Below are 25,036 nucleotides of genomic sequence, written 5' to 3'. Positions count from 1 at the left end.
TGTGCTGGAACCAAGAATTTAAAATGCCAGTAGTTGTTTTATAGAGATGGGTGCTACTTAATAACCTCCATAGAAAGGGGAAAATAACAGGTTCAGTTTCAATTTATTTCCGTATGCACTTATACCCCATCTGTTTGTTGAGGAAGCCTTACAAATAGGCCTGCATTGATGTCACCATCACAAGATCTAGTTCTCAACTGCTACAGACTGAATTTGGGTGCCAGAGCACTGAAGTTGAGGGAATTAACTTCAGTCTACCTTTTTCATCAATAAAGCTCTCTGGAAATTGAAAACTAGTAAATGGGGGAGAGAGGTTCTAGCTTAGTCCTTTGCTTAGATTTTTGCCTTCTGAACTGGTTTCCTATTTTAGGTAGATGTGTCTCAGAAATGTGATTTCCCTTCCTTCAATATTTCTGGGTAGCCTGTCATCTCACTATCATGCCTCTGTAAACAAAGCCGGAGAGACAGTATTTTTGACAACCTCATGCTTTGTAAACTAGCAAATAAAGGATAGTTATTTATTTGGCAGGAATTTAATCATTAAAAATAATAACTGAATAACACTTGGCATACATATTGTAGAAAGAATGGTATAAATAAAGCATACAGAATATAACAAAAAAAGTAAATCCTTCAAACACAGGAACTGTGATAGAATACATTACCACAAAACAAAAGCAAAAAAATACAACTATCTGTTCTTATTAATGTCCTGGCTTCTACTGGAGGTAGAACTTGAACAAAGGCTGTGGTATTTCCCTTTAGCCAGTAGGGATGGTAGGTTGGGTTAGGCTCCACCTTCTGGCGAAAGCAGGCCTCTCCCATGATGCTCTACTTTACAAAGACATTGATTGAACAAGAGACATGCCTCCTGTGATCCTGTTATGAGTGGACACAACTTAGTGCAGCAAGCGGGACTGTTCCCTGGGCTGGGCAAGAAAATGGGCACTCTTCTGGGAAGGTTGTGCCTTCATTTCATATTTTTATGGGCCTGGTGAATTGACTGCCACGATTGTGGGAGAAAAGGGGAGACCACATGTGGAGGGGTTCTTAGATGAAAGCTCCATTTGCACCCAATGCATGTCTTTTGAGCCATGTATTGTATTCAGCAAATGTTTCAGCTGAAAAGCATCAAAATGGTATCACAAATTGGGGAAACTAAGCCCACCCTCCTCTCTGGAGCAGTACAACACCATTTTGCTCAGCTTTACAAAAATGCATTGCTGGGAATTTTAATCCTTACATAGGCTTTAGGATAGTTTTCTTTCAACCTGGTCCCTTCCAGAATTTTGGATGACAATTCCCATTGGTCATGAACATTGGCCATGTTGGGACTGAAGAGAATTGTAATCCAAAAAGCATAGATATTAAAACTGAGTATTGTAAAGTGGCCCAGCGGGGCAGATAATTAAGAGCCAGAAGCCCCGAAGAAATTCTGCTGAGGAAAGATGTAGAGCAGGGTTTCCCAAGCTCTAGAGTAAGCCAAGAAAAAGGGATCTGAGGGATAGACCGTAAGTGAAAGAGGAGATTGAGGAAGGTCATTTGGAAAATGATGATCCAAGGAAAGAAGAAGCAAATGGAGGATGTGGTCAAACTGGGCCTCTCCAGATATTTTTGGACTCCATCTCTCATGAGCTTCCTCCAGCATTTCCAGTGATCAGGGATAATAGGAGTTTAGCAACTTTTTTTAGCATCACAGGTTAGCAGTAAGGAAAAGGTGCTTGCACTGCTTAAGGTTCAGAATGCTTGTACAGTGTAGGCTGTGGGAAGACAGGAGGACTAGGGAAACGGCTCAAGATGCTTGGTAAAGTGACAGATTGAAAAACAGGAAAGCAGTAGGGGATAAATGGAGATGAGTAATGGAGAAGCCATACTGACTTTGGCCAACCTACAATATCTTTGGCTACAGACTTCTAGAAAGAATATAAGATAGCAGTTCAGTAACCTCTTCCAAAAGTTGCATTAGATATATAAAATTGATTGTGTTAGATACTGTCACAGGTTTTTCTGTGAATGAGAGGTACATGTTAGAACCCATCAGGGGACCTTCCAGGGCAGTATGCAGGTGGCCCTGGAAGCTGCAGGTAGAAGGGAGAATTGAAATTGTGGATGGACATGTTTAGATCCAATCCCTAATGTGGATACGAATTGGATCCGTTCCGGAGCCCTGTTTGCATCCTGAAGTAAATGTAAGACGCGATGGCGCGTCTGCTCGTCGCGTTTTGCCGCTTCCGCGCAGGTGTGTGACGTCATTTTGAGTGTCTGTGCGAGCGGCGAAACCCGGAAGTAACGTGCTCTGTTACTTCTGGGTTGCCGCGGAGCTCAACCCAAAAATATTCATCCCGAAGCTACTTCAACCCGAGGTACGACTGTAATTAAGGGATGCGGGTGGCGCTGTGGGTTAAACCACAGAGCCTGGGACTTGCCGATCAGAAGGTTGGCGGTTCGAATCCCTGCAACGGGATGAGCTCCTGTTGCTTGGTCCCTTCTCCTGCCAACCTAGCAGTTTGAAAGCACATCAAAGTGCAAGTAGATAAATAGGTACCGCTCCGGCGGGAAGGTAAACGGCGTTTCCGTGTGCTGCTCTGGTTCGCCAGAAGCGGCTTAGTCATGCTGACCACATGACCCGGAAGCTGTACGCTGGCTCCCTCGGCCAATAAAGCGAGATGAGCGCCGCAACCCCAGAGTCAGTCACGACTGGACCTAATGGTCAGGGGTCCCTTTACCTTTACCTTTTATGACTGTAATTAAGTTTTGTTTACTATAATTTGGATCTAGACCCATCTGAAGGGAAATTGATGGGCATGTCTTAAATTCAACCTATCATTGCTGTGGGGGAGGCAGTGGTAAAGAAAATGAAAGAAATTTGTCTCCAGGTTTTATTCAGTCTCTTTAACAAAATTTGACTTTGCTTAGTATCCGAAGGGTTTCCTGGGTTTGTCCACATAACTGTTGATGGAATGTTGGTGTATTTACTTTATAATTCCAGTATAAATGTGTATTCTTAGTGCCTTTGCTTCAGGATGTTCACATGCTTAATTTTTGTAAAAATGCTTATGACTTTATCAGTGTATGTATATTGTGAACCAAATACTTTTGGAGTCATCTTGATGTGTGCACACCAGACTGAAAACCATTCTCATGATAGCCATTCCTATCTGATTATGGTGGGTGTTCTTTCCAGCCCAAGTATGAACACTCATATAATGGAAGTAGTATGTGAAGCAGCTCTTGAAATGGTATCAGAAGAATAATCTTCATGACAACTCATTAGTATATTTGAAAGAATCCTCTCTTGAGTTAGGAATTAAATACTTGTTCACAAGAGTTTGTCCTGTAAACCTAAAGAGAGATGCAGAGCCCATTTTTGAAGCATGAAATGCAATTGATTTAGTTGGCGGATAGACTGTTAAATCCCTAAGCAATTTTTAATGACACACTCTAATCAATTGATATCAAGCCTAATAGCCTGATGACAGCTTCAAAAAAAATCAATCATTGCTTTAACCTCAGCTGTACTGATAAGGCAAATCAAATAGCTTTCTCTTTTTCCTTTTGAAATTCATTTGACCAGAAATCATGAACTCTGATAAAGATGTGTGACTATGGTTAAGGGGCAAGTTGGTTCCTCTTTCTCTTCTTTGATACTTAGTCCACATTGCCTAAATACAGGAATCTGAAAATGGGGAACGATGATTTCTTATAATCTGGCATTGTGGTATCACTATTACTGTGGCAATATTCAAGCAATAAAAACTTAATATTCAGCTCCTTGCAGTCTTGAACTGGAATAAAATGGAAATGATCAGAGTAAACAAGTGGAAACAGAGTGTGAAATTATGCATGATGAGGGGGAGAAATAATATTTGTATCTACTACTTCATCTCCTTAGCATAGGTTAACTGTTTAACCGATGACTGTATTTTATGAGGTATTAATACTATGAATATTAATATTTTAAAAGCTTTGAAATATATAGGTAGAGCATACATTCTAGCAAGCTAAACAATTTTGCATTAATGTTTTAGAATAAATACCAGTGTTGATTGGAAAGCTGCCATAGATCTCTCGAGTTCTGCCTTCCCCCCTCCCCACACCTTTGATGTCATTGAAACGATGAGAGCCAGACTTTGTTGTGCTGCTTGAGTGACCAGCTATGCTTCGTTTTCCCCCTCTATCAGCTTTTGCCTTCTCTTGAGGTGTCACTGCTGATTAACTCAGACATTTTGACCTCACACTTCCTCTCAAAAGCTTGACCTATAGTCTGTGCTTAAAACAGTTTGCTGTTAGCACAGGATGCCGGGGTTATTGTTTTCGGAGCATAGCAGTGCTCTTGCAGGATTTCCTCTGTTGAATAGCTGCTCCTGCCTAGATAAACGTGCTAGGTGTCTGGAGCCCACTTGCTGCTTTGTAACACAGTACTGCAAGCATTCATGAGCTCAGAAGTTACTGAGAGAATAACTGGCCGTAGTCAGCTGACTGTTCCTCTCCAATCAGATAAGCTGTGATGTAAGTGTTTAGCAGCTGCTAGGATCTGAATTAAGTGTGCTGAAGTCTGAGATAGTACAGCATGGCTATATTGTTGTGGAAGGAATGAGGGAAGCAATGGACGAGTCCAGCATTCTGAGGAGACGAGGGCTTCAGGTAGGTTACCTAGTTCATTTAGTTATGCTTTCTCAGTGAGGAATTGTGTTGCAAAAGTTTGATTTGCATTCATGTATTATGCAAAAACCTAGGGATAATTTTAAAGTGTTGGGTGTCATGCCACAAGTACAGCATGATAGATGGCTCATCAAAGAATTCCTTGTCAGAAAACTGTCTGCCTTCCTTCCCCAGGAGGGGTGAAAAATGCTGTAATTCTCTCTAGTAACATTTCCTTGAGGAAAGAAGTTTGATTTTTAATATAAGCTGACACTAAAGAGCTACAAATGTGATATTTAGTAACATTATGATGACTGACATGTGCAAAAATAACCTTAAGTATAGAACCATTTAGCATTCAAATAAATGTTGGTAATTATTAAAGGTTTATTCTCAGAATTAAATAGCATACATGGGTACTGAGGTTTTTTTTCATTGCAAGTTTGAAACTTGTAGGATTATGTTTTAGGAATAAGGCACAAAGTTATGCTAGAGTGTGATTGATTTCAAGTTCATAGGTGGATGTGTTTTCGTTTTTGTTGTATTTTAAAAGTATTTTGTTGTATTTTAAAAGTATTTTTTAAAGAACACATTAATGGATTAAGCACAAGCACTTCAATATTTTATATGAACCAACATTTGATATATGAATTTTAAACAAAGTAATATAATTTTTACAACTGAAGGTGGGTGTACCAATACTTTTAAACTTCATTGTTGCAGTCTATTGTTTAGGAATGAATATGCTTTGGTCATTCATCTTTGACTAAACTTCCTTCCTCATGTTTGCTATACAACCCCATTGTTTCAGTATGTAGTACAGAGGGGCTTTAAATTGCAGCTTTGTATATTTTTAGAGTGCTGGGAGTTTTGTAAACTCTTCAGCTCTTAACTGCAAGTCCTTACTGAAAGATGCTTTGTTAACTGCTCAGTGTTATGAAGTGTAGTGGTTTTCATGTACCAACAATACCATATTACAGTACAAACTATCAATGCTAGATAACTTGAGCTGGTTGAGGCATTTTGAGAAAATTGCTTTCTGGACTCTGGAGCCTTTAAAAAAATAATATAGTTTCCTTTGTTTTCATTGATACTATTGGAGAAATCATAGTTTATAATGTTGAACTCATGTATCCTAAAACATTGGAATGACTGTGGCTAAAGTGAACCATGCTTATTATTGTTGCTGCAAGTATAAAAAAAATTCTTGACTATAGGATTTAAAAAGCCAAAGTTGTTACATTTTTAGTAAATATAGTGCTTGCATAAAACCAATCAGGTTTTTTTTATTGTAAAGGACTTTTCTGTCTTCAATAAAAATCAAGTAATTTCTCAAAAAATATACCACCACACTCTTCTGCTATTAACTTCTGTAGTATGCTTTCAGAAAGTTTTAAACAATCCGTATACTTCTCCCCCTCTTTTTTTGAAAATTAAGGTGTCAAAATGTAGCAAGTATCATGCCTAGAGGGAAGACCTATTCTCCACTTTACCAGTATGCATTTAGTACTTGCTAAAGCACAATATTTTATTGTTATTCACCTTTTCTTTATGCATTGCACTCTGTCTTTCTACCATTGTGCTTGTATGATTGTATGAAAAATATGAGTCCTTAAAGCATCAATTAGCATTGTTGACACGTGGCTAGGTTTGCTGATGTCACTGTGCCTTATGGTCTCATTTATTAAAGAGCACCTCTACACTGAGGTGTATCAGTTACTGTATTCTCCTCTGTGAGGGCTCTTAACACTCCATAAAAGCTTTCAAAGAATATATCTAATTCAGTATAAAATTATTGCAGATGTTGATATGTGTGTTAACTTAGAAGACATAGGTACATTTTTCCTCTCCTGATGTGTGAAGGAACATGAATTTTGGGGCGGGGATTGGCTGAGGGACAGAGACCTTCCTAATGTATGTATCTGGCATACAGTGCATTTCAAACTATTCAGCAGAGAGGCAGCTGAGGGACACATATTGTACCTATATGTTGCAGACAATCTGTGGCAGCATCTTTTTTAAAGAACAGAATTTCATAGCAATGTAGGTGGCAAAACACACCCACCTACCCTTGTTTTGCTGGTGCATCTGTGTATGGTGCTGTCTAGTGGAACTGTCATGTCTGATAAATGGCCCTGTAGACTTGATTGTTTCAGCTGATCTCAACTCCTGTTGCAAGGTTTATCCTCAACATCATAATACTTTGTATGTGATCTGAAGAGAAAGCAGAGTATATTTGTTATATGCTACTTACCTGGCAGGGGAGATACTGTGATCAGAGTATTTTATATGCATTAGCCTTTTATATGGGGGGTGTGATATTGAGGCATCCTTTTATAGCTTGTTGGTTAAATACACCTTGAGTCATGAGGAGGCCCAAACATTTTATATAGTTTGTAGAATTGATACCTGTCTCTTTCATCATCTAGCATAGATCTTCAAGGGACAGTGACTTGGAATGCTTTTCATAGGAAACAGTATCTGATTAATTCTGATATAGCTATTATCATCATTTATGCTGTTATGCCCTCCTATTTGAACTTCCCATAAGACTCTGGATGGCATAAAATATGGCACTGTTGACAGAGACAGATGATGTGGGGAGTTCTACAGTTAGGGGCTGCCACAGAGAATGCCCCCTCCTGGACCATCACCCCCCCCCCCCAAGCTTTTAAGAGTGATAGAACAACTAAGGGTGCTGCTTCTGCCAATCTTGGCCCCAGATAGGGTCTGTAGGGAAGGAGGCGATCTTTCAGGTATTTGGGGGCACGGGTCATTTAGAGCTTTAAACAATAGCTTGAGCACCTTGAATTGGGATCGGAAGTGAACTGGCAACCGGTGCAGCTGTTATATGAGATATGAAGGGAACCCCAGCCAGTAATCTGCTTGCTGCATTTTTGAACAAAACATTTCTGAGCCATCTTCAAGGGCAGCCACACATAGAATGCATTATAATAATCCAATCTGGAAGTTACTAGAGCATGGAGTACAGTGGCCAAGTCATCTGGGAAGGTGAATGGTGGGATGTTCATGGCAGACAAAAGGAAGTACTTCTTTACACAGTGCATAAGTATATTATGGAATTCAGTTCCTCAAATTGGTGGCTGTTACCACATCTTGGAGAGTTTTAAAAGGGAATTAGAAAAAGCATGTTCTCAGTGACTAGGAATCATGATGGCTGTATGCCTTTGAATAATGGTTGCTGGATGGAACAGCAGCAGAAGTGGGCTATTGTCCTCATGTTCTTATGGCCTTTCCATAGGTATCTCATTGTCTAATGTAGAAAACAGGATATTGGACTTGGTAGACTTTTTGTCTGATCCAGCAGAACTTTTCTTATGTTCTTATGTTTGTTTCACATAATCTGCCTCCCAGTTTTATCTTGTTAATACATTTATTTGTTTATACCTTGTCTTGCAGTGATATGTAGTAATATGGAGTTTCATTCACCTTCTGAAACCTTGTTCCACATCTCATTGTCTTCTAAGGTGCAACTGGCTGTGATTTTTACTCCGTCTATTGTGATTGGGTATATCTGGTTGTGTTTTGTCAAGTTATGTGCTTTTTCATAATTATTAGAATTTTATTGTGATTTTTAAAACAATTATATATATATATACATTCTATCCCACAAATATACATTCTATCCCACAAATATACATTCTATCCCACAAGGCCATCCTGTCAGCACAAGGACTTCTGCCTGTGCAAAATGACTTCTCTTACCGAGCCTACCAAATCTGCTTTGTTGGGCGAACTCGAAAACAGATTTGTAGTTGGTGGTGGGAGCATACAGGAAGAAGAAAGGGAGGAGAAGACCCATTGTAAAGGTGGAAGTCTTTGAGATAATGACATTGGATACAGAATTTAAAACTTTTTAAATCTAAGGTGCCAAATATTTTTAAACATTATTTGCGCTGGAACAATCACAAAATATGACCCTTATCATGAAGTCAGAGGAAGCTCCCATTGTACAGGATTCTAGAAAGACTGAGATTACAGTTTTAGGACTTACTAGTAGTTGAACTGTAGAAGTGTTCCAGTTCATTTATAGAAACCGCAATATAGACAGAGGCATAAGGGGGAATGGTTGATCATAAGGTGTGGTTCTGGTAAACTTAGAGATCTTATAGAATCATAGAACTGTAGAACTGGAAGGGACCCTGAGGGTCATTTATTCCAACCCCCTTCACTGTCCCTGGGTGGGCTGGAACTATCAACTTACTGGTTAACAGCCAGACCCACTGTGCTACTGGGGTGCAGGGTTCAGTGTATATCACCCATGGTGCATTGGGAGTGTGGGGAAAAATTAAATTGCAGACAACTGTAGAATGGAGAGGAGAGCAGTGAAAGAGAAGAAAACGATGACAGCATAAAGGATGTGATAAATACAAAGATTTCAGAAAAGGGATTGTAAATTGCTTATAATTTTATGTAAATTTAGTTAGTGGACAGCTTAATATGTCCTTAAAAAGTATTCAAAGGTCTGTCAATTGAACCTTTCAGTTTCAGGGTATACCTTCTACATCAAGGAACATAATTTTCATTTTGAGAGGACCAGTGGTTCTGTTGAAGACCAATTTCAGCCTAAAATGTTTGTCAGCCTCTGTGGCAGGGCTTTCCCCCACAACCAGTTCAAGAAGACAGGGCACCAAGATATTGCATTGCATGCTCCCAACCTTACTAAATCACAAGGTGGCTAACACCAAAGCAATGTCAAGTCTGTCAGTGACTGCCTGCCTCTTTGTCTGGAACAGGAGACGGTGGCTATAGAACCCACTGCTGCAAAGCAGTGAGAGCAACAGAGATAGTAATAGCTGTCCAGAAGAGGAGGCCCTCAGCTACTCCATGATGGTGATAGTGCTGCAGAGTTGCTAAGCAGTGTAAGCCCTCTGCGGTGTTGGTTACTAGGTGTGCAGCCCATTTTTCCAGCCAGCCCTTGAAAGCTCTTCTCCTCTGCCTATGTTGTGTAGCTCCTAAAGGCAGAAAGCTTCTGTCTCGCCTCTTTCAGAATCTGTGTGGTACAAAATACCTGTGGGGGCAGCCTTAATGCCACTATAGAAACTCCAGTGAAATCCCAATAAGGAATAGTCCTTGTGCACACCAGGGCTCGATAAATATGGAGACTTCAAATCAGGGTTTATGCAAAAATTCCAATCCTCACCCAATTGCTGAGTGAGTCAGTTGGGTTGCAACTAATTTTTTATTGACAAGCCACAAACATTGTCTTCAGTTAGAGAAAGTTAGGAAAAGAGAGAAGGTCTGTGCAAGCAAAAGCAGCACCCACCACTGCCCGTGTTCCTGACAGCCTCAGCAGAAATTTATATGCTATTGCAGTTAGAATTGTGATAGTTGTAGTTACAGCGGCAAATTCTCCAGTCAAGGCAGTTCAATACAGGGGAAGCCAAGGCCGTTTGGCCTACTGATCTCTCATCATGAGAGCAAGCCAGCCCAGTGAAGGAGGCCAGCAGAAGAGGGCGCTGCTGCCTGGCACTGGCTGCTGCACAGATGCATCTCTGAGACAGTGCTTTCTTGGTTTGGAGAGGGCAAGCTCTTCTTCTGGATGAAGTTCAAAGGGAAGCAATCTAGGCCTTTTACTTTTGTTCTTCCAAAGAACTTTTCCAGGTGAAGGAACCATTAGGGGATTTAATCATTTATAGTACGTTTGGGCATATTTCTGCTCTCACAGAAAGTATGATCAAACTGCAGATTCAGGTTGTAATCAAATGAATCATTTGAGTGGGTGAGGGAACCATGTAAGGAGCTGGAACTCCCAACAGACAACAAGACAAGCTGTTTGAAAACTCAGAGGAAATTGCATGGTATGTGGAGTTTCCCTAGGTGTACACAGATAGTTCCTTTTCATTGTAATCCAGTCCCCTTGCCCCACCAGCCCCTGTGTGTGAAACAGAGAGAAAATAAGTACTCAAAGTGTCAGTGAAATCAAATAAAGATTGCTTACAAAATTGCTTATCGAAGGAAACTCATAACAAGTACAAAAAAATATAAACAATAGTCTAGATTGAGTTCTGACCTAATTTTTAGCATTCCTGGTCTCAGAAATCTAGGGTAATTAGATGTTCTGGTGGGAAAGGAAGCTCTGCATCCTGTTGCTCATAGTGAAATGATTTTTCTTTGGTAAGGGCCTGGAAGTACACAAATGAGTTGAAGCATTACTATATGTATTAATGAAAAACAGTGCTTTATATATGAGGAAGTGAGATAGTAGAAAATTCCAGAGACTTTGTGTGGGATTGTTCCTTTTGTTGTTTTAATTGATTATTGAGAAATTAGACGTCCTAATCAGTATTTACCACAGTAATTGCATGGTAATGAAAACAATAATGGTACAGAAAAGAAAACCTGCTCATTAGACCATTTAAAAAAATAAATAAATAAAGAGCATTTTTAGTATATACTAAATGGATCAGAATGGAGCTAAACACTGTTTCCCCCTAGGGACAGAGGTCTTGTTTCATATATTCCACATGGATTTTTGTTGTTGTTCTTATAATGGGCTATACACCATTAATACTCTTAATATTCTCAGTTATGCACTTGAGCATACAAAAGTTTGATTGCACACTCTGAAACCATAGCTGCATGTAATCTAATATTTTTATAGTAGGTCAGAAGTTCAGTTTTCACTGTTTTGTAGTTTTTGGATGCATTTTACAGGTTTAGTTGAATACTGTTCTGGATGCTAAACATCTTTATTCTGTCATAACAATAGGAAACTTCTGCATTGTTCTTATAATGCTTAAATGATGCACATCAATAGCTGTTGTGCACATTTCTAAAACAGAATAATGCAGTGGCTTTCAGATGACATACCTTTTGACCTCATTTTCAGCTCCACACAATTTAAATCCACAATTTTGGCAAACAGGAGTCAAAATGCATATTTCCCCAGTGAGGTGAATGTAGCTTCCTCCCTTGTTTGGAATGCCATTGACAGGTGTATTAGTGAATTAAACATCAGTTCACTATTTATATATTTATTTATTTATCTATTTTTTTAAAAATGTTTATACAATGCTGTATCATAAAAATATACTGCAACAATATAAAAGCACAAAACCAGTATATTCTTTTGCCTATCCTGCCACACATGCTTTATGGGGGAGCTTAAAATTAAAAATGCTGCATATATGCTCATGGACATTTCTCACTTTAACCCCATCCTTAAACTGCTCTGAAGAGGCAGGTGGAAATGAGTTGCAGGGAACCAACGAACCAGCTCTCTGCACAGCCAGGTTCAGCTGCAAACAGGAAGAATGTATTTCTTGAGAACGTGATCCTTATCAGAAGCTTGTACATCAGAACAAAACACTATGATTGTGTTTCTATACTGGGCTCACTGCACAAATTATTTTCTGATTAGGTGATGCTTCTATTGGCATAACAGAGAGCAGTGTATTTGCTTGCTTTGTCTGATGTTTTCAAGCCATTTATCTATCATTATGTGTTTGCCAAGCTATCTCAAAGGCTCTTTATTTGTAACAGTCAATTGTACTATTATTAAAGCTATATTAAGCTTCACAAAAGAGTTAACACTGTTTCCCATGGGTTCACTCCTTCTGTAGTCTAGTGGCCTCGTGCAGCAGAAAAAAGAGCTGCTACATTAATAGCTGGAGCGTTTGGCATTTGGCCAAACTAAATGTCTACAGCTTGTGTCGTACTTCTCATTAATGCCTTTTGATAATTGCACCAACATTTCTTGATAATGTGTACAATATGTTACAAAGCTGACTGTTTGGTGTTCTGTTTGAAAGGAAAACCATAAACTTAATGTTCCTTCATGTCAAATCCTTTAGCAAGCAATATGTCTCTATAGAGGTATCCAAGGATGGTTTGAATCCAATTCCATTGCATTTTTGGACCTGTACCAAGCACCATTTTCACGGTCCTCTGAATGCTAGTTAGCTGTACTTTCCAAATCAGCCAACCTGTTCCTTAGAATTATCAATATTTGATGTTTTCTGTATTTGGATATGGACCAATATTCATTCTTATTATTTTTAATAGAAGTTACCTAAATTGTGCGTGGCAGGTTCTCAAATTGAATTAGACAAATTTAAAAGTAATTGCTTCTGTTCCTACCTTCCGGACAAGACTATTACTTTATTACTGTTTGACAATATGGTAAAAGTATATCTCTCATCTAATTGCATGAATATGTTTCTAAGAATAATTGTCCTTCTGCCTCCTTTGATATTTTTTCTTAACAATACTATTTATTTTCATTAAGATTATGACCTAATCTGAGATATTTGACCACCAAATTTTCAGATACATTTTAACATTGATATAAACACTTGTTTCTTGCATAAAAAGGAAAGTTTCTACTCATATGATATGTCATGTTCATGCCACTTCCCACTGCATAGAACTATAGTTTGTCAGATTGTGGCAGTGCCAATTATCTGTCTTAGTAATAAAATGACCTTTGGGAAATGCACTTATTGAAGGATAATTTCTTTTGAGCTATTATCTCTCCAGACAGCTTTGTTAACGCATCAAATGAATTACTGCATAGAAAACATTTTCCTGTAAACCTTTGATGGTGAAGAGACTGTATGTTTATCAGTAACTTGATAATTATATATAACATAGGGTGTGTTGAATTTTTCCACTTTCAAATTCCAAAATGAGGGGTGCTAAAAAGTTGTAACATGACTTGGGAATTCAGAACATATTTTGGTTAGTTTTGCAGGGTAAATAACTACATAAAAATATTGACATTTTTATGTTTTTGTGGAAGTGCCAGTAACTTCAAACTGGTCTTATTAAAAAAAAATTGTGGAGAATGTGTGTAAAATTGCATAAAATAATTAAAAATGATGCCAAGTTCTTGCAGTTAATGTTATATATCAATATTTTTCTTATGATTTTTATATTATACATTTTTTATATGTATGCAAAAAGTTGCAAAAAGGAAGCTCACATTAACTGTATATACCTTATTGAGGTGAAGATCCCTGTGAAGGAAATTGTTTTCATTAAAAGTCAGAGAGAGAGAGGACTGGTTCTACTGGACCACATCTGATTGGCTTGCCAGATCTGCCTGAGCATAACAGACAAGTCAAAAAGAGGAGGTGGCAAGAAGGCGAGAGAAGAAGTCTCACTCAATATAAGCAGAACAGTAAGCAGGATGCTTCAATATCATCAAATGAAATATTTTCTCTGCTGATGAAAATGAATAAAAAATGGCTGATGCCCAAGATGGAAATATGGGAAGTTAAGAATTGACATTAGGAAAACCAAGTACACCTTCCAATTCTAATAAAAAGACAGATTACATCACATTAGAAATACATAATGTTGTTCTGCAGAGCATCAGACACGGTATTGGCCTGTGTGCTACAGCTGCCATCACTGCTGCCACCTTTATGGATGCTGGCTTGATCACTGAAGAGGACAAGAGGCTTATAGTTGATCATAATAAAGTCAAGAGGGCCCAAGAAAACGTTATGAAATCCCTGGATCAGGAATTTGACAATCTTTGCCAGAAGGGTGAACAGGACTTCATCTTTTTTGACGGCCATGAAAATACAACTAAAGTTATTCTGAAAACAAGCAATGCGGATCAGCAGTTTCCCCAGCATCATCAGAGAACAGCATTATTCTGTGTGCAGTGAGCCAGGTGAAAGATATCTCCACCTCTGCACTCTGGAGAAAGGCCCAAAGAGAGAAAAACTAACTGAAGTTATTGTTCATAATCTTGTAGATCTCATGAATAAGGGCATTGGTAAGAGGCTGTAGGCCACTGGAGTTGATTCTACAAATGTTGACACTGGCTGGAATGGTGGTATCATGCATTGGGTAGAGGTCAAGATTGGTCGTAAGCTGATTTGGTTGGTTTGTGTCTTCCACATCAATGAGTTACCCCTATGACACTTGATCACAACACTTTATGGGAAGACCTTGTCTAACAGCAAGTGGACAGATAACATTGGCAAGATGCTAGACACTGCTACATAACTTTACGTTGATCCTTGGCTGGGCTGTTGAAGTTGTCTCGGATCACAGGCCTGGACTCCTTCAACACCACACTGGAGACAACTCAGCCAGCTCAGTGATGGAGGCCATTGGGTAGCAGGTTGGCCAGTATACCAAGCGTATTGTCAACCTGTTTTCAGGACCTCATGCCAGAATCCGGCCCTCTAAGCCAGCTCCCAAGTGTAGTATGTACTCCTATGAATTTTGATAATGCCTCTAGTCTGGTTAAGTGTTATACTGAGAACCCAGGTGTTCAGAGCTGTGTCAGATCAGGGGCTGGCTGGATGAAGAAGAGTGGTGGGAAGCACCAGCCGGGGAACCCCAGAAGAGGAAGGCTCAGAGCCATGGGATTGGTGGTAGGACATGTAGGAGAGGTCAGAGGGAGAAGATTGGGAGGAGGAGCTGAATGCTGAAGGGGCAACAGGGTTTACTGACCAGAAAGGGCCTGTGACAGGGAGCAGTTCAGACTCAAGGCTGAAGCAGAGGAGCAGGGTCAAGAGGCTGCTGAAGAATCCAGGGGATCTCCCTCTCCTGTGGCGGCAAGCTCTCCTACCCTAAGAATGCTCAGAATAATGAGGAGGGGAGAACAGAGACCAGAAGGGTGCAGACACAGATTGAGACTGCTTGGGAAACATCTGGGAGAGGAGGAGCCTTGGAAGGGATGGAAGGCAGGCCCCCATTTTAATAAACTGGAATAAATAAATACAGATCTACTGTGATATAATGAGGACACACAAGATATATTGTGCATGAGTGTTTTAAAAACACATGCTCTGTGTTACGCTCTGAATGCTAGGTTTATTTTAAGAAGTTAAATGAAAGACACAAAGTAGGAATTAAGATACCTTAAATCTCATGTGCTGAGTACTTGATTGATCATGATTCCCTGATTCCCTGTGAATCCTGTATGTATGAGACCCTATCTGCATGCATTTAAAGTGCTGATGTGATATTACAGTAGTTTTAACTTGCTTTCTTATCATTTCCGTATCCACATCATGCTGATTTTTAAAATCTCTTGGATGTCATGAGTGGGTTGGTGTGTGAAGGTGGAGATAGAGCATTTTGCATGTATACCATAGGTAGAATATTATGGAGATACCAAGCAGGATGATACCAATTTAGATCAGAGATGGAAACCTGTGGCCTTCCTGATTCTATTGAACTCCATGTTCCATCAGGTTCAACCAATATGGCCAATGATCAAGGCTGTTGGGAGTTGTAGTCTCCCCCAAATCTGGAGGACTGCAGGTTCCCCATCTCTGCCCTAGACCATTGCAGCCTTAAACTTCACATTTAAAATGTCACTTGATATAAAAAAGAACTTTCTAGCACCCCAATTTTCTAAACATTACAAGGTGCCATGGTTTCTCTTATAAACAAAATTTACTTACCAACAGCACAAGTGTGTAAGTAAGTGCAAATGGGTTTAACCCATTAATTTAACATATTTAAAAGGTGTATTGTTTAGGAAATAACTAATTTAATAATTAAAAGCAGTTGTTTTGAATGATGTCGATGTTAAAAGTTATTTTTGATATTAAAAATGTAATTTTTATATATTAAATTCTTAGTACATTATTTTTATCTTGTGCTTTTGACAGTAGTTGTTAATGCCAAGGGTATAATAAAGATTTGGTTCAGGGCTACCTATAATAAAATTAATATGGACAGCAGGTGCATTTTTAAAATAACTGTATTTAGTAGACATATAGGATATAATCCAACATTGAGCACTGAGAAAATCTGTTGAATTCAGTGAGTTAAGCAAGTGCTTAAATGTCTCCCAATGAAACTAAATAGAACTATCACTTTACTATGGATGTGATCCAAAGTTATCACATTGTGTTATTACTGACTCTATCTTTACATTAATGTTGCAATTGTTTATTGATTTTTTAGAAACAGAGTGAAAGTACACTTTAGTTAAATAGTCTCCTTCTCCCTTCCCTGGTCATTTTCCATTCCATTCCATCCCTTCCCATGATCCATCTTTCCCCTTTTTGTCCCTCCCTCCCTTTGCCACCTTTTATTCACTGTCAGGAAGGGACACCTCAGAAGAGCCATTTCAGCTCAACAAGACATCGCCAGAGACTAGTGGAACCAGCCACTACAAAAGTGAGTTAACTTAAGTGGAACTTAAATGTGCTAAACAAGGGAAATATTTCAAAGCTTTCATGAACATTACCTTGGTGGATTAGGGGAATGCTATGGACATAGTATATCTTGATTTCAGTAAAGCTTTTGACAGAATCCCCCATGATATTCTTGCAGAGAAGCTGGGTAACATGTGGGTTGGACGAGATGTCTGTTAGGTGGATTTATAGCTGGTTGTCTGACTGAATGAGTGCTCACTAATGGCTCCTTGTCATCTGGGAAAAAGTGACGAATGGGCACAGGATTCTGTCCTAGGCCCATTGTTGTTCAACATCTTTAGCCAATGACTTGGATGAAGTTATTGAGGAGATGCTCATCAAATTTGTAGATGACCCCAAACTGGGAGGGGAAGCCAATGCAGCAGAATACAGAATCTGAATTCAAGATGACCTTAACAGATTGGAGAACTTGGCCCAAACTAGCAAAATGAGAGAGAGAGAGAGAGAGAGAGAGAGAGAGAGAGAGAGAGATTCGTCTGGCATGACTTATTTTTTGAAAAACCCACACTACATCTTAGTAACCACAGCATCCATTTCTAAGTGCTCACAGACCAAGTGTTTTCTGGCATTAATTTCAAGCTCATTGGTCAGTAGTTAACTGGGTCTTCTTTTTTCCTCTTTTTGAAGATGGGGAAAACATTTGCCTGCCTGCAGTCCCCGGGGATCTCACCAGTTTTTGAATAATTCTCAAAGGTTATAGACAGATGCCCTGAGATTTCATCTGCAAACTACTTTAGCATCCTTGGGTGCATCAGGCCCTGGAGATTTGAATTCATTTAAAGGAGCTAGTTGTTTCCTTACCACCTCTTTTCGTACCTTGAGGTGCAGCTCCTTGCTTGCATTGTTTATTCTGTTATCACCAGGTTGGACGCTGTTTTCCTTTTGGACGAAGACAGGGACAAAGTAGGCATTGAGCAGTTCCACCTTCCCGCTGTCACTCAGTAGCATTTCTCAGTCCTTGCCATACAAGGGGAATACCACTTGTTCTTCCTCTTGCTTTAAACATTCCCAAATAAACCTTTTCAATTAATTTTTAACCTCTTTTGCAAACCTGAGCTTTGGCCTGCCTGACCTTCTCCCTGCAACTGTTGGCTAGTTGTGTATACTCTTCTTTTGTGATTTCTCCTTTCTTCCATTTCTAATACATTCCCTTCTTACATCTCTGCTTATCTGTAAGCTCCTTATGTAGCCACACTGGTTTCTTTAGACATCTCCCATTTTTCTTTCTTGTTAGAATTCCCTGCCTTTGCAACTTCAATATTTCACCTTTAAGAAGCTCCCATCCATCTTGGACTCCCTTCTCTTTGAGAATTTCTGACCATGGGACTTCTCCCGTTAGTTTCTTAAGCTTTTTGAATCACCCTTCTTAAAGTCCAGAGTGCATGTCAGACTATACTCAGCTTTCCTTTTCCTGTATAAAGTGAAACCCAAGAGAACACAATCACTTCCATCCAAGGTTCTCCAGTACTTCCACTTGGTTGATCAGTTCCTCCTTGTTGGGGAGGACCAGGTCTAAGAGAGGTGATCCCCTTGTTGCTTCTTCCACCTTCTGGCAAATGAAATTGGCAGTGAGGCAATAGGAATTTGTTGGATCTTATGTTCTTGCAGAATTTGAGTCCCAACCAGCGTTTGAAATTCCCATTCTAGATGCGTTTTGTGACAAGGAATTTCATTAGCGCAAGCAGTTTCTGAGCTCTGGGCGCAGTACTGCGCCTAAGATTTCCACTGAAAACTGCAGAGTGGAAGGAAAGGAGGACCTTTTTCTGCCTCCCCACTTTCAGCCACTCTCTGAAGACTGGAGAAGAGACCCTCTTAAGAATATTAGGGAGGTAGGCAGCGGAAGCATGGCTTTGGTGTTTTTTTTTACAGTTTTCAGATGAGGACTAGACCATGTGAAAAATAAATATAAGATTTTAGCTGCAGTTCATTTGTTTTCAGCTTTGTATTCTTGTTATAAAAAAGTGTGCCTCGACATTCGATTTTTGCACCTACAATCTAGGTTTAAGGTGCCATTTAGCTCTTAGCTTTCATATTTCAGTTTCTAACACTTGTTCCAAGTGGGGTAGTTGCAAGTTTCCCATGACTATCTCCTTTTTGAATGTTTGGTAATCTCCTCTAGGTAGGCACCATCCAAGTCCCCATTTTGTCCTGGAGTTCTATAGCAGACACCCACAGAAAGGTCACTACAGAAAATAGTGATAAAGAGATATTCTAATGAAATGTTTTGGAAGTGCTATGAAAGCACCTGGCTGGAATCACAGTATCCGTTTTATTGCCTCTTTCTTGAAAATCCACATATATGACCAATTCTGACAAAGCATTTGCAGTGTGTGTGCAAAAATAATTTCACCCCCCCCCCCAGTGCAGACAAACATGGAAACAAGTTCTATGATTACTGCCCTAATTAGCCAGAAACAAGGAAACCAGATAGATGTATTAGGGCAAAAATGACATTATGGAAATATTTTCTTTTCTTTTTTCCTTATTATTTTCTTGGTTTTGTTTGGCTTTTCCTATCTCAGAACTCAGCAGGAGGCTATCTAGATTGTTATATCCCAAATCACGTTTCAAATAGAAATCTTTGCTAGGGAATCTGACCTGGCAGCAATTTACAACTGCAAGATGTTTCCTTGATATCCTTTCTTGAAGGCAGAGCATACATTTGAAGAATATCTTGAGTGGATAAATGGGATTAGTTTTAAGAAGATTTTCACTGCTCTGTATTTCTGCTGTCATGGAAGGGCATTATAAGGTTATAGAGAAGTGTTGGTTACTATGTCTCTATGGATCTGATCACACCAAGAATGACCCATAGTATCTCCTAGATTGCAGTCTCCATCTGGCATGAGTAATAATGGATTGTTCTTCTATTAGTTCAGTATTAGTATCCTTCCTTTCAGCTGCACAGATGTTGAAGCAATTATTGAATAATACAAATCTACAAATTTCCTGGCTTGGTTGTGTTCTTGGTTGGCTGCTTGGGGCAACTCAGGTTTTTGTTAGCTGAGGATTTTTGCTATTTAATTGTAAGTTGCTACCTTATAAAGTTTGCATATGTACTAAATTGGTATTTACAAATTCACTGTTTCTTGTTTAGCTTGAGATTTTTAGCTAACCAAACTGATTTTGGAAGAGTATTTTGTAAGGTATATTCTTGTTGCTGAGAATTTCATTTGATCGACCTTCAAGAGATATCAAGTTATGAAAGGCTCCACGCTATTATTGTGGAGCTCATTTTTTATTTTTTTTTAGTGTTAAAATGCTTTAATTAATGGCATGGTGTGCATATTACGAGGAGCATTCATTAAAGATTTCCCCTGACATACTTCCCGTGGACTGAGACAAACTGGGCACAGTTATTAGTCCTGCTCTACATAGCTACCAGCAAGAGTCAAACACTGCTCCCATCACTTTATGCAGCTGTGGAGACCTTGTCTGTAGTAGTCGGCATTTTGTGTCAGAAACCACGACTTGACCTCAGAAATTCATCGTTTGGAAAAAGCTTGCCCTTCAAAAATAACTTCATGGTTGGAAAGAAGTGGAAGTCTGATGGTGCGAGGTCTGGAGAATAAGGGGGGTGAGGAAGGATTTCATAGTCACAGGACTGTACTTCCTTCTGAGCAACATTCAAGCTGTGAACCAGGACATTACCCTGCAGGAGAAGGACACCTTTGGTTAGCATACCATGCCTCTCGATTTTGATGGCCTTCCACAATTTCTGTAGTATGTCCCAGTACCCTTGTGGTACCCTTTGCCAGGATATCCATCATCACTACTCCAGGCTGGTCCCAAAAGACCGTGAGCATGACCTTGCCCACTGACAGTTGGACATGTGTCTACTTTGGAGGTGGTGAGGCAGAGTGCTTCCATTGCTTGGACTGGGATTTAGTCTCTGGGTCATAATGATGGACCCATGTTTCATCCTGAGTAATTAGTCTGGCGAAGAAGTCTTCATGGTTTTTGTGACACATGGCCAAAAGAGCCCGTGAGCATGTGACTTGTTCCTGCTTCTGAAAAGGCGTCAGCAGCCGGGGAACCCACCATGCGGACACCTTTCCCATGTGCAAATGGTCATAGATTATTTTTTCTACAGAGCCCACACTGATCTTGACATCTGCGGCTAGTTAGCGAATGGTTATGAGGCGATCCTCCAAAATGGCAGCCTCCACTTTCCGAATGGTGTCTTCATCAATGGAGGGGTGTGGTCGCCCAGGAATGGGAGCCATTCCACCAAAGTTCAACCACACCTGAACTGACGATACCAGTCCTTTTCTATGTCATACGATGGGGCATCCTCCCCATAAGTCCCTTTCATCTCATCGAACATCTCTTGTGGTGTGCACAAGTACAAGTACAAGAACTTGATGGCAGCTCTGCATTCAACTGGTTCCATTATCAGACGTTACTCCATGTTAGCACCCGTAATAGAGAAACTGTTAGGAGTGCAGAGCTACAAATTACTACGTTACCTATGGAGAGATGTATCGTTATACATGTGCAGTTTCATCCTCCTACGATAACTGGAAGTGGGTCAGGGGAAATATTTAATGAACGCCCCTTGTATATCTAATTTATGTTTCAAGTTAAAGGGACAAGTGTTTTTTTGTTGTTGTTGTTACTACAACCTCCTTTTTATCTTTAGTATTCTTTGGTTATAATACAAGAACAATATTTTGATTTTGGATAAAGCAGACTAGAAAATGTTTGTTTTGAAGTGCCAAGTATGTCACATTGAATGCAATAGTCTGTACTTTGGCCTTTGTCAATTCCAGGGTTTTTGCTTTTGTTTGTGCCTCTGTAATTGATAAAGGTATAATTAGTGATACCACAAAAAGCTCAAAAATAACAAGTAGGAAAATGAATTTTCCCAGTTTGTCATGTCCAAAGGTATTCAGAGAAAAACTACCTTGAACTGAAGTGCATCCTCTGCTCATTATCAAATCAATAATATGAGGTTTTGTGATGATTTTAATCTCTCTGCAATTTGCATTCCTCATGCTAGATGCTCAAAATCAGCAGCCATTTTTTGGCACATGCACAGAAGTTAATTACTCTAACCGCTTACTCTTAATAAAACTGTGATTGACTAGAATGTCTGAAAAATGGGACAATGATTTACAGAACAATATCTTGGCTACAGTCCTGACAAACCAATTAGCCCAGCTAGGTCTGGCCCAGTAATGTAGCAGAATGAGACTTTTTTATTGGGTGGCATATATAGAGGGCAATTTGCACCTGTGGATCCCCTATCCATTTAATTATTGTACACAGTGAAGCAAGGCTTTCTGCCACCTTCTCCTGAGACAGAGGAAGCTGGCTATGCTTTGTCTCCATGGTCAGAGGCAGTTTGCTTCTGAATAAATAAAAAATAAATAATGAATACCAGTTGCTAGAAACCACAGGTAAGGGAGTTTGCTCTTGGAGGATGCCGAACTACATGAGCCCTTGGCCTGGCCCAGAAAACTCTAATGCTCTTAAGAATGCGTGCACTGCCACTTTAGTTCATTACCGTGGCTAGAAAGGTTTCCAAAGTTTTTTGTTCAGCCTAAACATAGAATGAAAAAAAAACAAAAAACAACACGGCTGAAAAACATAGCTGTATGGTTCATGCTTAAAAATGAAGATATCTAAAGGCTGCAGTCCGATCCATCAAGGATGGCGAAGTGTAGCTTTTATACTATAGTTCCCATCATTCCTCACTGTTGGCCATGGCAAATGGGACTGATGGGAGCTGGAGTCCATAAGCTTCTCCCTCCCTGCTATACATGCTGACCTGGAAATAAATGTCACTGACAGGGATCTGAGTATGCTGTAAATGTATCTTCACTGTAATAATGACCACTTTGTGAAATACAAACACATGAGTTGTATGTATTGAACAATCCTTCTTCTCTCCTCCTCCCTCCAATTCTGCTCTGAATTTTCCCCAAACGCCCTGGAGCAGATTTGCAGGGTGTGTGTGTGTGTATGTGTGTGCGCGGCACACATGGGAGACAAAAGAGAGAGAAAGTTATTTTACATGAATTGTTCTGCTTCTGCAGTGACTGTGTTGGATTCAACCCATGATTCTGAATTGAATTTATTATTAGTAGCATACAAAAATGTCAAACACAATTGAGGTTCTTTATAACAATTAAAAATATATAGAGACTCGTCACAGCAATTGCATTGGATACTTAGCAGTTTTGTACTTGCATTATTAATTGCTTCATTTTTTTTTAACCCAGTGTGTTAGAGATCAGTCACTACTGTGGATTGACTGGTTTCCCGGGTCTAGGGCTTTGAGGCTTTCCTAGGCTCCTCCTAGGCTTTTGCTTCTCATTGGACACATAGGCAAGCATACAGACACACCTCAGGTGAGACAAAAAACTCAACATGTCGCAGGTGGATAAGTAAGTCTTTGCAACTGAGTAAACTTGCCTGGAAAAACTGAAATCCTTACTTAAAGCTGGGTTGTTTACACATGCATTAATTTGAGTACAGAGTAACTTTTCTTCCTTTAGTTGTTTGAGGAATTGTAGAGCTTGAAAGCCTATACATTTTTACCAGTAGAGTTGTTCTCACAAAAGATACATTCTCACCTACTTGTTGCTCTTTGTTGGGAAATAAACATGGCCATGATGTTCTGTAGATTGCCTATGAGCAGCAGATTACTTTTGTTACAGTGATGTGTGTGGTAGAATAAGGACCTGAAAGTAGAATAGCTTTTGTTTTACTTTTTATAAAGCCCTAATTATTTCACAAATGTGACATGTGAGAAATTTCCTGGAGTATATTTAGGTAACTGTGAAAATGCATTAGGATTACTTCAATATTTGAAAACACTGCCACAAAAGCTGAAAGTAGATTTATTCTAAAAGCTTCCCCATATCTACAACATTAGCCATCTCTTTAGCAGTTTATGAACATTGTAGCTTTTATTGATTTCAGGGAATAGGACCCAGCAACAAACAACAAAAGTCGATGGCACCTCTTTGCTTCCATATAGAGGTGTCCAGATCAATATTTTGAATTTACAGTAATTTACTGGTAATGGGTAAACAAATGGACAGAATTTCTGTATTGTGGGTATGGCTAGGCATATATTCTTTTCATCTATACTCTGTTGTAGGTCAAAGTCTTTGTTCCTGCAGCTGGAAATGCAGCTGGATACTGAAATTATGTGCATATCCATGATGTTCTGAAATGTGTCATATGTTAAGGAACACTGAACAGGTTTCATTTATTATAGAATGTATTGAGTGTCCAAGGCTGTTTAAAACCAAAAAACTACTTGTGCTTTTAATACCGTTCAGAGTTTTGCTTGTTCTTTTGGTGTACATTTGTCAAGCTGCCTGGCTTTCAGACTTCAAGGATTTCCCTCTATATAGCGGACTCTCTCTCTCTCTCTCTCTCTCTCTCACACACACACACACACACACACACACACAGGTGGGGGAAAGAAAATAGTGTGGAACTGGTAAAAATAAATGAGAAACTTTCGATAATGAATGCTGATATGCTTCATGTGTACAGTTCTACCCTATTCTGCCCTATATTAATCACATGCAGCACTGTTTCCATTACAGTGCAGTTTGTCTTCCACCCAAAACTATTTTGTGTGTCTCATTGACTGCTGTGGTGAAATTACACACCTCAAGTAATTTATGAAAGTAATTATGTAACTTATGTGAATTATGTTGTCATTATGTTATTGAGAAGTAGAGACGTCACCTTGCCAACAAAGGTCCGTATAGTTAAAGCCATGGTTTTCCCAGTAGTGATGTATGGAAGTGAGAGCTGGACCATCAAGAAGGCTGATCGCCGAAGAATTGATGCTTTTGAATTATGGTGCTGGAGAAGACTCTTGAGAGTCCCATGGACTGCAAGAAGATCAAACGCATCCATTCTTAAGGAAATCAGCCCTGAGTGCTCACTGGAAGGACAGATCGTGAAGCTGAGGCTCTAGTACTTTGGCCACCTCATGAGAAGAGAAGACTCCCTGGAGAAGACACTGATGCTGGGAAAGATGGAGGGCACAAGGAGAAGGGGGCGACAGAGGACGAGATGGTTGGATAGTGTTTTCGAGGTTACCAGCATGAGTCTGACCAAACTGCGGGAAGTAGTGGAGGACAGAGGTGCCTGGCGTGCTCTGGTCCATGGGGTCACGAAGAGTCGGACACGACTAAATGACTAAACAACAACAAATGTTATTTCATTTCATTCATTTCAATGAAAAGGAAATAATGCAAATGGGG

General features: G+C 39.6%; 1 protein-coding gene across 14 annotated transcripts in view; it reads left to right on the top strand.

Annotated features, from left to right (window-relative positions):
- Window positions 1-25,036, top strand: part of MAST4 (microtubule associated serine/threonine kinase family member 4) — a 197,412-nt gene that overhangs the window by 45,306 nt on the left and 127,070 nt on the right. For 6 of the 14 annotated variants that reach the window (XM_077936321.1, XM_077936320.1, XM_077936318.1 and 3 more), the window contains exon 4: window positions 16,687-16,761. The exons of 4 other annotated variants lie outside the window; for them this stretch is intronic. In XM_077936321.1, coding sequence (XP_077792447.1) covers window positions 16,687-16,761 — 75 coding nt within the window. Of the gene's footprint in view, window positions 1-4,541; window positions 4,645-16,686; window positions 16,762-25,036 lie in introns of those variants that run through there. 4 more of the 14 variants (XM_077936323.1, XM_028749234.2, XM_077936325.1 and 1 more) reach the window with 4 other exon arrangements.

This window comes from Podarcis muralis, chromosome 11, assembly GCF_964188315.1.
Source record: "Podarcis muralis chromosome 11, rPodMur119.hap1.1, whole genome shotgun sequence".
Lineage (NCBI taxonomy): Eukaryota > Metazoa > Chordata > Lepidosauria > Squamata > Lacertidae > Podarcis > Podarcis muralis.
Note: the sequence above shows the minus strand (reverse complement) of the source record. Positions and strands in the feature narration are given on the sequence as shown.